This window comes from Diospyros lotus, chromosome 4 (assembly GCF_014633365.1).
Source record: "Diospyros lotus cultivar Yz01 chromosome 4, ASM1463336v1, whole genome shotgun sequence".
Classification (NCBI taxonomy): domain Eukaryota; kingdom Viridiplantae; phylum Streptophyta; class Magnoliopsida; order Ericales; family Ebenaceae; genus Diospyros; species Diospyros lotus.
In genome coordinates, this window is record NC_068341.1 from 42,565,002 (window position 1) to 42,578,776 (window position 13,775).

The 13,775-nt window shown below is 34.5% G+C and overlaps 1 protein-coding gene across 12 annotated transcripts in view; it reads right to left on the reverse strand.

The window, feature by feature from the left end:
• Nucleotides 1-5,412: 5,412 nt before the first annotated feature.
• LOC127799249 (uncharacterized) overlaps nt 5,413-13,775 on the reverse strand; it is an 83,641-nt gene continuing 75,278 nt past the window's right edge. For 4 of the 12 annotated variants that reach the window (XM_052333107.1, XM_052333105.1, XM_052333106.1 and 1 more), the window contains 4 exons: nt 9,917-10,025; nt 7,688-7,750; nt 6,678-6,743; nt 5,413-6,177 (listed from right to left, as the gene is read on the reverse strand). In XM_052333107.1, the coding sequence (XP_052189067.1) occupies nt 5,980-6,177; nt 6,678-6,743; nt 7,688-7,750; nt 9,917-10,025 (436 nt within the window). In that variant the 3' untranslated portion in view covers nt 5,413-5,979. Of the gene's footprint in view, nt 6,178-6,677; nt 6,744-7,687; nt 7,751-9,916; nt 10,026-12,241; nt 12,370-13,162; nt 13,209-13,298; nt 13,397-13,775 lie in introns of all 12 variants that reach the window. The other 8 variants (XM_052333103.1, XM_052333100.1, XM_052333108.1 and 5 more) reach the window with 6 other exon arrangements.

Consider the following 13,775-nt stretch of genomic DNA (forward strand, 5'->3'; position numbering starts at 1 on the left):
TTGAGTTGGCAATGAATCCATCGGGCTAAAATTATCTCCAAGGCTTTCGAGTCGGTTATCTTGAATTATGCCTATAAAAGTCGATCAGGTTCTCTGATATCAAGATTTGGGAAATTTTCCAAGTTTACACTTTTGATCTAAACTGAATGAGAAGACAGTGTCATCTTTCTATTGCTTGTTAATAAGGTACACTTGGCAATATGGAAGGTACCACTTATCACTAATAATGCAATATTGACAATATTAATTTTTATATTAGTTGTTATTTTAGTAAATAATAATATTATTCAATGATTAAATAAATATTAAGAGGAACCATTTTATATTTACGAACTATTTTCACTATGTTTATTTTCTTTTAATGTTTCATCACCTCTGATGATAAAATTTTGGTGCAGTTAAGGGTTGTGAATATTAGAACCAACTGACCATTTCGTGGGGCAGTGCTGCAATAATTGATATATTGAAAGAGAAGTTGATATATGTCTCTTTTATCGGGTCCGAGAATTCAATGTGAGCGGCCCACTTGGCCCATGCCACGTATACTTGAGAGTTTGGAAAAATACACTTTAGGTGTGAAATTTGTAAATTTTTTAAAAATTGCCTGCCCCCTCTTGTTTGGAAAAAATGCATTTTAGATGTAAGATGTATAACACTTTTCAAAATTGCCCCTCCCCCAAGTTTGAAAAAATTGCAAATAAGGTATAATATTTATAAAACATTTGTAAGTTGCCCCCTAAATACATAACATAATATGAGTCAATTATTCTATATATATCATCTTAAAATACATAATTAAAATTTAAGGTTGCGAACATGTTTTCTAATTTTTTGTTTTAAAAAATAATTTTTTAAAATGAAAAAAAGAATGCGTTTTTAATTTTTTTAAAATAGATTATTAAAATAAAAAACTGAAAATAAATTCAAAACTCAAAATTAGAAATTGAAAAACAAAGAAAACACAGCCTAATTTTTTGGAATAGATAATTTTAACTAATTATAATTCTAATAGATCTATGTGAATTATACTACTAACTAATGGATAGTTTTTCTGAAAACTTTATTAAAAATTATTCACATCTTAGTTTAATGACAGTTAATTTAAATATAACATAATTTAGTTCATTATTAAATATATAATTTATCATGATATTAAATTAAAAAAAGTACGATGATTATTATGCCAAAACACATGCACTTGGCATGCTTTTTGACATAACAATCATTATCCTCAAAACTTGCCCCCTCTGAGTAGAGATTCAAACCTTTATTTTTATCGAACAATGAGGAACACAAAGGTAACAAATTTGATACAATTATGTTTTTGATGTTTTGTACGAATACTCAATAGAAAATAGTAGGAGAAATTTAGAAAAATAATAAAAAATTGACTGAGCTTTTTGCATGCTTTCTTTGTATATAAAAATATTACAAAACAAAAAGGTACTTGATGATGTTGGACTGATCGTTGAGGTCTATCTTGAATCAAGTACCTGCAAGAGTGGGGTTTTTATCTCTCGGGAGAACTCCGATGCTTAAGTCAGTAGAAGAAGATACTCGAAATGGAAAGTCACTTAGTAGTCAGATGTCCATACCTGTAGAAATTGACTTCCATTTATAGATAGCGTAAAGTTAATTCCAAAGAGATAAGATAACCTCTGAAAGAGGACGTTGGAGAAAATCTCAATTGATCGAATCTCTCTCGGTTAAATCAAATCTGGGATGGAAATCTTGGAGATCCGGAAGACATATGGTGCTTCCTGAGATAAACACGTGACGGTACCCAATTGGTAATCTTCGAAAATAGTAGAATAAATTTACCCTTAATGAAATACTCATGCATATATTATGAAACTTTGGGGGTACCCATGCACATTTATAAAACTACAAGGGCACCCACTACAAACATATAGCATTACATTAAGTTTTTGTTCTATTAACACATATAAAATATTATAAATTATTCTGTAAAATGTAAGGACAAATTTATTATTTCACACTCCGATGTAACATCAAATTAATAGAGAGATATTTTCTATAATTTTACTAAACTTCAAGAGTGTAATTTTGCAATTCACCCATTTTTTTAAGCTTCTTGTCAGCATTTTTACTGAAATATCATATTTTCTTCAAATGATCGCAAAACCTAATGAATTGACCATTAGGGATGAACCTTTTAGTGGCAGCACTTCAGGACGTCAATATTAAAGGTGCCATATTGGGTTACTATCATGAGGTCAGTGTAAGGTTGTGCAATAGATTTGACAAAATTTAATAATGAAAAAAATGAACTATTTTACAAAATCAAATTAAATGGATTGAACAAATCCAAAAATTGAACTAATCAAAAACTAAAAAAATTGAACAAAATTCGTAAAAACTGAACTAACCAAATAAACTAACAAACCCCCCCAAAAAAACCCAAAAATGATTGAATAGACCGAACTAATTTTCAACCTTGCCATGATTCCAAGATTCTCCAACCGTGATAGTTCATATATTCAAAAATGACTTTGATCCAACAATTGATCTTTTGTACATCTAAAATTAATTTTATTGTCAAAAGACTCAAAATTTATTTTTAGAAAAACATTGTCGGCCACCATCCATGATGGATTCCGATGATCGAAATTAACCATCAAATTAGTCTTAGCTTAGTGACCCATATACGCAAAAATCAAAATAATCTAATGGTCGAATTTCAGTAGATATAAGTTTTAATATAGAATACACACTTACGAGAATGTTACCAAAAAACTTATTGAAGTGGCTGAAGCCCATTTTTGAGGCATATATATTTTTGCTTCTTTTGTTCAATTGTATGTTGTTGAATTTGCTGTAACCGAAAAATATAGTAAAAAACTCTTAGCAGGACGTAGCCCTAACTTGGGGTGAACCTAGGTAATCTCGTGTGTCTCTCTTATTTTTCTTGATTTTTTGTGTGATCGTTTGACTCGGTTGCGATAAATCCCTTCAAATAGCACCATGACTTTTAGTGGCAGGCGAAACGAGCCGTCACCGAGTCCACCATGAGTTATGTTTTGTGGTAGCATATCTTGGCTGCCATGAGAAGTCCAGCATTGATGGATGGCTTTTAGTGTCAATCATAGCTGAATGCCACTAAAATTGAGTCTTTAGTAGTAACTTTATTTAGTCACCATTAAAAACAGCTTTTTTCACCGTGGATTATGCTACTTGTACACACAAGGCTATAGAAAATGGCTATATACACATGCCAAAATCACATAAATATCTCTATCCTCTATACAAATTTATTTCCCCTCACTTAGAAACCCATGGCCGCCTCTTCTCTCCTCTTTCCCCCTTCTCATGGTGTCATTTCCAACAATTACTCATCACTTCATTCGCCTCTCGAGCGCTAATCGCCACAAAGAATGCAACAACAGTCGCACAAGAGGCAAGGGGGCATGAGGTGAAGGCGACGACAAAACGACAATGATAGGCAATTGCTAGAGATAATCATGAGAAAGGAAGAAAGAAGAGGTGGCCAGGGGGTTGCTGGGTGAGGGGAGAGAGAGGAAAAACAAGGAATGAGATTTTGTAATTTTACAAATTAAGGGAGGCTATTTTTGTCATTTGAACTATTTTCTATAGTTCAAATAGTATAAATAACATTTTCTTCCTCACCAAGTAGATGTTGAGAATTGGAAATTTTTTCCTTGCAAATGACAAATTTACCCTTAAATACTTACATTAGAGTATTATAGAATCTCAGCAAATATTTGTAAATAGAAATAAATTATAACACCTCGATTTTCGTAATAAAAAAAATTATAGTGACTTTTTTATTAGGTTTGATTTGACTAGTCTTAAATAGAATTTCTCGCCATTTTTAGAGAAATTTCTTAAATGAAAATGTATGTAAAGAAAGAGACATAGTGTCACAAGCGTGACATTTTAGCTTTGAGGATCAATCGCATATCATAGGTGTTATTTAGATTCTTGCAAGTTTATTAATATTCGATTGTGTATGTAAGTGTGCTTTTATTCATATGCTTTGTTTTGTGGTATTATTTGCTTATTGCCAAGAAATAAGGGTGACTTTGCATGGGCAAGTGAGGTGCCACACGAGGGCATTTGCCAACCTCGTGATGTTATATGAGAGTTAGATTCTCGGTGGCAATGCAAAAGAGCCTTGAGGTACTCGAGGTCAAAGTGTCAAAATACACAAACATTAGAGTGTGTTTGATTGTGTAGGAAACAACACAAGAAGTTAGAGTATGTTTGATTGCGCATATTTATTGTAAAAAATGTATAATTATTATAATATTTTCTATGAAAACAATCAAAAAATGTGTATGGTACAAATATTTAAAGATTTTTTTCATAGAATTCATTTTTCAAGAGGTGGGGTGGTTTTTGTTTTTTAGGCAAGTTAGAATTCATTTAAATTCTAATTAATGCAATCAAACATATCCTTAGAGGTATTGACATTTCGAGCACTCCATCGCAATGGAATAGACAGGGGTTACCTTGCAATGAGAGCATTGTGAAATTGGGTAGGGAAAGTTTGTCGATAAGGTTGTAAATGAGCCAAGTTGCTCTCAAATACCTTGACATTTGGCATAGTAAGAATTCGTTTGTGTTTTACTCATGTTATAAACAAGTTAAACTTAAGCTCTAATTGAGAGCTTGACTCATAAACGAGTCGAGATTGAGCAAGGCAAGACTCAATTTGATTTAGCTCATAAACAAATTTATTTACAGACTTACTACTGCTTGTCTTTATACACATATCTTATATAATATGATATATAGGAAAAGATGTTGTGGAGATTCTTTTGCCATAGATTTGGTAGTTGATTTGAGGATGAAGATTGTACATGTTTTCATTTATAAATAGGTAGCTTTCAACATGTTTATTATTATATTATTGTATTTAAAACTTTGATGTACTTTGTTATTTATCCATATGCTTGTAATAAGGAAGTTTTTGTTTATTTGAACAATATGATTATATTTGCTTTGATAATTTATCTTTATATTTTTTATGTAGAAATAAATTTTAATAGCTTAATTTAAAAAAAAAAAAAAGTTTTTGGCGAGCTTGAAGTCAAGCTTTTGCCTGTTTCTTCACTAAACCAAAATTTGTAGCTCAAGTCAAGCTCGAGCCCGCCTTTTTATTAAAGTTACTCGGATCGACTCGATTACAACCCTATTTGTCATATATTTGACTCCCAAATGCTGAGAGTCAACCGCAAACCAAGGTGGTTTTTTAAATTTCTACAGGTTACAAATATACAACCATGTATGAAAAATACTTCTATCTAGATGCTTTGTTTTGAAATATTATTCACTTCTGGCAAGCTAGGCATCGCTCGCAGAGAACCCCCGTCTCGTGACACAGCACAACGCAGAGCATGATCAATTCACAATGTCACTGACTGTCAATTGCACGATATAAAAGAATATTTTAACCAATACCAGCCACACTCTACTAACAAGCTCTAGCATTGGCCAGTGGCCACGCCCTTTTGTACCAAACTTGTTCTAATACGATGCACATGACTGTATTGCTTTGCAGTGTGAGCTCAATTGAGACGTGCCTACACAAACTGGATACAATCTTCAATATGATAATTAGAGTTCAAGAAATCACAAAGCGTATAGCGCTTTCCTTCAAGGGTTCATCAATGGTGAACTGCTTCGTGGTTTCTTCAGACTAAACATCAGAAAAGATTCAAAATCAAAAGAACAGATGGGGGGGGACAAAGAACGGGGTGGTTCCGCCATGGTCTGTTAGTCTGGCATCTGGAATCACTCTTTATTCTTCAGAAACACAAGAATCTTTCACTATGTACAGGAGATCTTCGAGATGTCATTTAGATCTGGGACCTGTAATCTTAATCTTGCCTCCACTAAAAGTAGTCGTTTCAGATATCAAATGGTACTCGAGGAGAAGAATTTCGCACCTTCTGTCCTGTCGAACTGTGTGCGCAACCAAAATAAGCTGCCGAATTAGTTTTTATGCTCTCCTTTATTTGGAAGTTCTGCTTCGATGTGCTTGATTTCATCTTTCAGCTCCTGCAAAGTGGCTTTTCTTGATTGCTGCATGCTGTCTGTTGATCCATCCCCAATCAAACTTGAAAGACGCTTCAGACAAGAGAGGTACTCCGCTTTGATCTCAGGGGAACTAGCCATCCGCCCAACCCCAAACTGTACAAAAATGAAAACTCAAGGTCTGACCACTTTTAAATTCTGAGCAACTCCTTGATAAGACAAATGATTATCTTCCTCAAAATTTCATTCCTAACAACGACTGGCCTATCTAATTATAATCTTATGTACCTCTATTTGTTTATCAAGTTTATCAGATCCTCTAGATATACTTCAATTAGTCATCCACTAGTCTTTTCTTTTTAATTTTTTTCTAAAAAAGAAGATTAAATTAATTCTCTAATCTTGTCACTTTGTAATCAACTCAATTATGGATATGGATTCAAAAATTAATCAGTCTGAAAATGCATGATCCCACTCTTTGCTGACAACCCCCCCCCCCCCCAAAAAAAAAAAATCCAGAAAATAAGGAGGCAGGGAGCACCACCCATAAGGCGAGGGTGAGTGTTGGCTCAAAGTTGCTTACTACAGATGCTCACAAAAAAGATGTATGAAACTGGACTCAATTGATAAGATTACGTGTATGTAATGCCACGTACCTCCTTGAAAGAAGAAATGCATTGGCCATAAGCATTCTCAGCCCCTACAGCAGCTGATCGCTCCCCCTGTTTTATTGAAGCAGTATAAATACAATTTAGTCAATTGGAACATTTTATTATCCTGGTTCCGCCAAGAAACAATCAGCAATAGAAGCTCCCATAATAGATTCCGTCAGTATCATTGTCAGATATCAAGCATTAAATAACTTCTTCCAAAATGAAAGTGAAGGTCCATATAGTTGTTGATTTAAGGAAAGTAAATGTCAGATTGCTCTTCTGGCTTTAGTAATCATTGTAGTGAGTCCATCGTAATCTCTTTTGGAATCACCTAAGTTCAAAAACATCTGTGCCTCAAATCTTCCATTAACAAGAAAGTTTGAAAGGTTATGCATCCATTCTGCCCAAAGATGACTTTCATAGGCTCAATAATTCTTTCTAATAGAAAGCAAAAATGACTTAACAATTCAACCTCTTTGAAGATAAACGAGAATGTCTTATATTACTCACACACTTGAAACATTAGACTAGAGTAATTCAAAATATATTACTAAGTAATATATTTTAGGATTGGTACATGGATCAATTCCTCTAGCAGCTTCTGCTATATGAAAGATGCACAGCAACAAATTCTCTACCAATGACTCTTCCCAGTGTTCTTTCAGAATTAGGGGATTTGAGCATAATTTGCAAATAAGGCAAGCTATCCATAAACTTAAACTTGTCATCCCTGGTTGACAGGGGACAATTATTACTAAGTAATCAGACAACCGATGTAACACTGTTACACTGGTCAACTCTATTGTAAATCATTTCTTCTCTTTTTCCTGATGTGATTGCCTAATGAAGGAAGGGGTAAGAAAAAATAAGTTAGAAATTTTAAATTAAATTTATGAGCTTTATGCAAATTTATTTCATATATGCAGCACACAAAATAGAACTTGGAGCACGGGTTTCCAATTCCCATTACTTTTAACAAGGACCTCAAGTTTTGCATAGAATGTCATACTGACCATGGATTCCAATAATTCCTGTTCGTTGATCTCCAACAGCCCAAGAGCATTAAGTGATTGCAACTGTAGGCACATAAATAAACAATCAGTTCTACTTCTATCAAAGATATGCTTAGTCAAAGATAAATTATATTATTATGGATAGTTGGCATCCCATATCTTCTTTTCCTTTTTACAGATGTCACAGATTGCAAAGCAGACCTTTCTATGTTATGATAAACAATACTGTCAATACAGAGTCATCACTGCATAAAAGGTTTGAGTAACCACATACAACATCTAAATCATTGTGATGAAGCATGGTAAATAGAACCAAGCCAGTTCAATCAACTAACAAGAATAGGTATTTTTTATTTTATATTACATATACATATATTTAATGGCACATGATAATACAAGTAAAGATGTGCTGTAGTGATACTAATAACAATCCACACCTTTGGACTAGGTTCTCAAGTCTAAACAAGCATTCTTCAAGCTTGAGATAGTTCTCTTCACTGGCTAGCCTTAATCAGTCTCCTTTCAAGAAAAATAATACATGGTGATCCACCTACTGGAAAGGCCCCCAACTTAGCCATAGATTGAAATATCAACTGGCATATTGTTAATTTAGCCTTGTGTTCCAGATTCCAAATCCCCATCCTTGCTTCTCAAAAGCAACAAGCATGGAATCATTCATAGATGGATATAAGAAGCAAGGAAAAAGCTTGAGATAATTCTCTAACTGCCTACTTCTCTCACTTGGCAGCCTAACCAGTTTCTGTTCAACAAATCAGCCAGGTGATTATGGAAATCTTATTGAAAGCCTTAAATTGAACCATAGTTTGAAATGTCAATTGATTTATTGTCAATTTATTAAGTGATACAAGGCAAGCATCATAGGACAGGTTGTATCATATTCACCAGATTTGTCCTGCCCCCCTGGGAACCGCATTCCAGTTTGTGCGTACTGGGAACACTGTGTTGACAATCTGGAAGGCCACAGTATGTGTTCCAGTTCGTCAATATTGGAGATTAAAAAAAAAAAAAAAAACAAAGAATGGAGGAAGATGAGCATCGAATCCAGAACTCTTAAGAGTTGATTTAAAAGAAGAGCATCAGAGCAGTTACCTCTTCTTCTTCCTTTCTCTCTGCAATAGCTCATGGCAGGCAAATCTTCTTCAAGGACGGCAAGCAATAGACAGAGGATGGGATATTCAAGACTTTTTGTCTCAACTATCGAGACTTTGTTCATGAATCTCGCAAGTTTTATGTCCTCATTCTTTTCAATCTTAACCTAGGTAATTAAGTTTATTAGTTCTCCTTTTTAAGAATTTTTCCCTTTGCATAAATATTTTCTAATTCTAAAGATAATAATATTATATGTTTTGCAGGCATTCTACTATGGCACACCAAAACGTACCATGACCTGAATTGGCGAACTGAAAAAGCCTACCCTGCACGTACAGCATTCCAAGCAAAGTGGCATACCACATCCCTGTACTGTGTTCCACATACCCAACATCCCACGAACCAGGTAACTATGGGCTGTATTCTATGCTCATATAGCTGGTGTGCCTCATGCCATAGGGCCAATGTTAGCCAAGAATGACCAATTGTGCTGCAAAACTCCTAAGTTAAGTGCTAGATAATCCTATGTCATAAGACCCATGCTTCTGCCACCCGTGTACACATAAGTAGGCCAACTTTCACAGCTTTATCCCCTTCAAATCTGCCTACCCTACCTATGGCCATCAGGACAAATATTGCCAGGACAGAACAGGAAAGGGATGCATACAGTACATATCTTCGGAAAAAGGCATCATATATGTGGCCTGATCTTATGGATATCAATCGTGTGTTTAGGTTCCATAACATATTTTTTCTTGTTCTTGAATGAGATAGGTCTTAAAATTTGTTGTCCAAGAATTTCCCATTCAATTGATGTTCAAGAGTATTGAAACCTAGGCTTCTGTTTATAGGCCTAAAAGTTCTCAAGTTGTTAGACAAGACTAGTGTTACTAGCAAGGATAAAGTGGATAGACACCATTTATCACCATGACAAGCCTTGACATAACTAATCAATGAAATACGTACATTTTTATCAGCTTTACTTGACAATTTTGAGTTTCAATTTTGCTAACAGTTGATATCAATGATATCCATGATGCAGTAGATAAAGGATGGAAAACAAGCAAGTAGCAGATAAAGTTTATTTAAATATGGATTTTTGAATAAACGAAAACTGACCAGTATCACCAGTGCTGCATGCTCATCCTTCCTAGTTTGTCTAGATACTCTATAATGTTTCAGCTTGTTTTCTTCTTTTGCTGACTTGTATAAAGCCTGCTGAGCTATCCTATCATGGAAAAAAACTGCATTTGACTAATCTTTTAGAGTTAACACTTACCATGGCAACAAAAATCACAAACCTTAATCCCACTACCACTGGGTGGGAAATCTTAACCCTTACATAAAGATGAAAATTGATAACAGAATCTGCAAATTAACATAACAGAATATGAAAAATCAAATTAGTTTACCCAGGTGACAAGTTTGACCCAAAGGATTCCTATGTAAATTTTAGAGTAACTGAATGGATGCTGGCTGACAGACAAAAAGATGAAAGCAAAAGTCTCAGAATAAGAAAGAAAAAACTTCCACAGGAAAAGGCATGCTGAAGATTAGTGGCTCAGTAGGCGTTTAATCCATAATGTAATACATTACCATCAGACTTTAATTGAGGTACCGTGATTATTAATGCTTAGACATTCAAAAGAGATACTTTAATGCCCTACATTAAGCATCCTCAGCAGTTTTCCTAATATCTAGGGTAATACAATCCATAAATCTCTTGGCAACTGGCCTTAAAAAGTCAGTTTGTCAATGCCAGGTTAGGAAACATGAATATCCTCTCCCTCTCTAAGCCACTGAAAAAGGAAGACACGACATACAACAACCAGGACTTTCTACTCAAAATATCTCAATTCCTTTCATTCCAAATGTGCCATGTGATGCAAAACCAATCAAACTTCTCTACTCCTCGAAAGATACCAATTTCCTTTCATGCCAAGCAGAAAAGAAATCAAAAGACCTGGACAACCCTATCTCCACTGGATTTAGATCAATACGGAAGGTAGGGTTACCCACTTGCACATCAAAAGAATTAAAAAAAAAAACTATAAATATAATGAGCTATACAGGGTAAAAGCAAATGATCCACCGATTCCCAGTTCCTTTTACAAAGAAAACACTAATTAAGCACAACTTAATCAAGCTTTCCAAGAGTATCTGAGGTAAGAACGGATCCAAGAGAAGTTGTCAACATGAGCAAGGCCAAACTATGTTACAGGAGAGAAGATACACACTGGCTACAACATTTTGGTCCCTAGCTACACTAAATAAACCAAGAAACAGTTCACACAATGGCATCTGGCCACACTGACTACCAAGCAAAAAGTGAACCCAACACCACTCCCAACCTAAAAGAGAGATATCTATGAAAAAGCTAGCCCATAAGTGTATGATGCATTTCCAAAGCTCCAATCTATGAGGCAGCCACACGCACAAGTCCAAAGGACCAACTTCCCAAAAGAAGTGTGGCCATCTTATATTGTTAATCCTCAAACTCTCATGCTCCTGTAAAGCACATTTAAATAAAAATCTTGTAGATGTGGAACAGGGTTTATAATGTAAAATCTGTGTTGTGCACATAATCTTTTTGAAGATAGATCCGTTAGTCTTTTGACTTGCAAAGAAAACATTACATTTGGAGAAAGATTTACATATTGGAAAATGTATAGCAGTAAAACTGTGTGACAGCTTTGGTCAGAAAAAGAACCAGAAACACAGGAATTTTTTGAGGTCAACTTCAGTTGTAAAGCACCAAACAGAGAGAGAAATTCAGAGTTCTAAGCATCAGTTAGCAATTGATTGCTAGAAAGAAGAATTTTCAAAGTATTATCATTGCAGACATCTTTCTTCATTTCTTAAGTTGATCATCTTTTTTTTTTTTTTTTGCAATGGGATCATATCCAGAGTAAAATTTACATATAAAAGATGCAAAAGTGGGAAAATTTATTTTTCTTTATCTATATGAGAGTTTTTGTCACACAAATGGCCAGAAGCCAGAGACTGGAAGTTTTTTACACAAAATTCAGTTGTAAGCAAGGAAAGATAAAAACAGAGTCAAGATTGATAGCTTCAATTAGAAAGTTCAACTCATTCAGGGGAAATTACGAACTCAGGAATTTAACTCCTTTGGTGTAAAAGTAGTAACAAAAACAAGGAAGAACTGATACTTGTTAACAAAAACAAGGAAGAATTTAATTTTGTTAACTAAATATTAACAAAATTAAATTCTGAAGGAAGTATGTGGGTATATGTAAAAAAACATTTGTTATCATTGACCTTTTTCAAAGAACATGCACTTTCTTTGTAGTGGAGACTACTTACAAGGCCCACTATGGTGGAATCCAAGAAAAATATTGAATGGACCACATAATTCAGATATTGAATTTAAGCTTGTACAAGAGAGGAACAAAATGTGAGAATCTAAGACAGTATAGTACAAACCTTATGGAGTGACCTAAAAGATCTTTTGCTTTATTCAGTTCATCAATTGTTTCAGAAGTATCCAACTTCCTTTGTTGGTTCAAACTGAGCATTTGCACCCTAGCTATGTAGAGCATGTTGGCAGCAACCTGTTGTTGGAGAAAACAAGCTAGCTTAATCAATATGCCTACCAATATGTTTCTTGACAAAAGCATAGCACATACAACAGAACCAAGTAAGAGAACCAAGTGTCAGCCTTCAGTATGTAACCAATAAGCAGAGCTTGTACAATGATAGATATTATTGGAGCTATACCGATGGACTTTTTTAGTGGTCAAAATTGTTGGGAATTAAACAAAGAGAGATAGTGTATCAAGATTATCTCCAGGAATTCAAATTTTATTACTTCCAGGGGGGAAAAAAAGGGGTAGCTGTGCATTTGGTATCAAATATAACAGTATAAATCATTCCATGAATACGAACAAATGACAACAGCTACAGAGAGTAAAAGCCTAGGTTGCACACAAGTTTTAATGGTCAGAGATTGACAGTTTTAATGGCCATATGCACACAAGTTGAGCACCAGTACAGAACAAGAAATCTAACTTGTGAATTCATGAAAAATTCCCCAGCAATCCCAACACACTGCACGAGTCCTAAGATGAAGAGCCACAAGGTTCAAAGACTGCATTACAGCAGGCTTCTCTCTCCAAGGGAAGTACAAATCAGGGAACTTGTATGGTTCATATAAATATACACCTTAAAGAATGGAGCAAACATGGGACATCAAACTAAATCAAGACGTTGATCACTTGTTAAAATGAATCATATGCATAAAAACATGAAAAGGCAACAAGAACAAACACAAATAAAAGTGGATGAACTCCATAAATGATAAATTTATAGAATATTTCTGGAGGTGCAAGTAAAAGATTAAAAAACCTGGATATGGTCTTCAGGAAGTATAGTTTTCCGGGCCTCAAGACACCTGGAAGTGAATCAAGTGATAATAACATGTTTCCACTTGAAATTATGGCCATCTACTACATGGCAACAATTAAGCAGAGTATTGGCATACCTCTCAAGGAGATCTTTAGCTTCTGTTAAGTTCCCAAGTGATTGAAGGGTCAAGCAGAGTCCTTCAGCTGCAAGCACAGTGTCCAAAGAATTCCATCCCTGCATTTTAAGATTTAAGTGAAGCAATTGATAACAAAAACATGGAAACATTTGAAGGAATTGGCACGAGATCATAGTTTCAGTGAGTAAAAAAATACACAAAGAAACAAAGAACTTAAAGTATCCTTCTTGTTTTGTATTAGCATTTTGTAAGCAGAAACCACCCAGATCAATCAATACAAGATTAACGATATTACACCATGATACTCAAAATACACATTATGGAAAAATACTGTAACAACAACTGTAGTTCAAGAAATGATTTAATCATACTTTCATTTGGAAATGACCACAACTTACTCATATTTTGAAATTTTCAAAACTGAACTACTACTCTCAAAACACAAGACCCATGTATTGTCTTAGTCCCTCCACTACT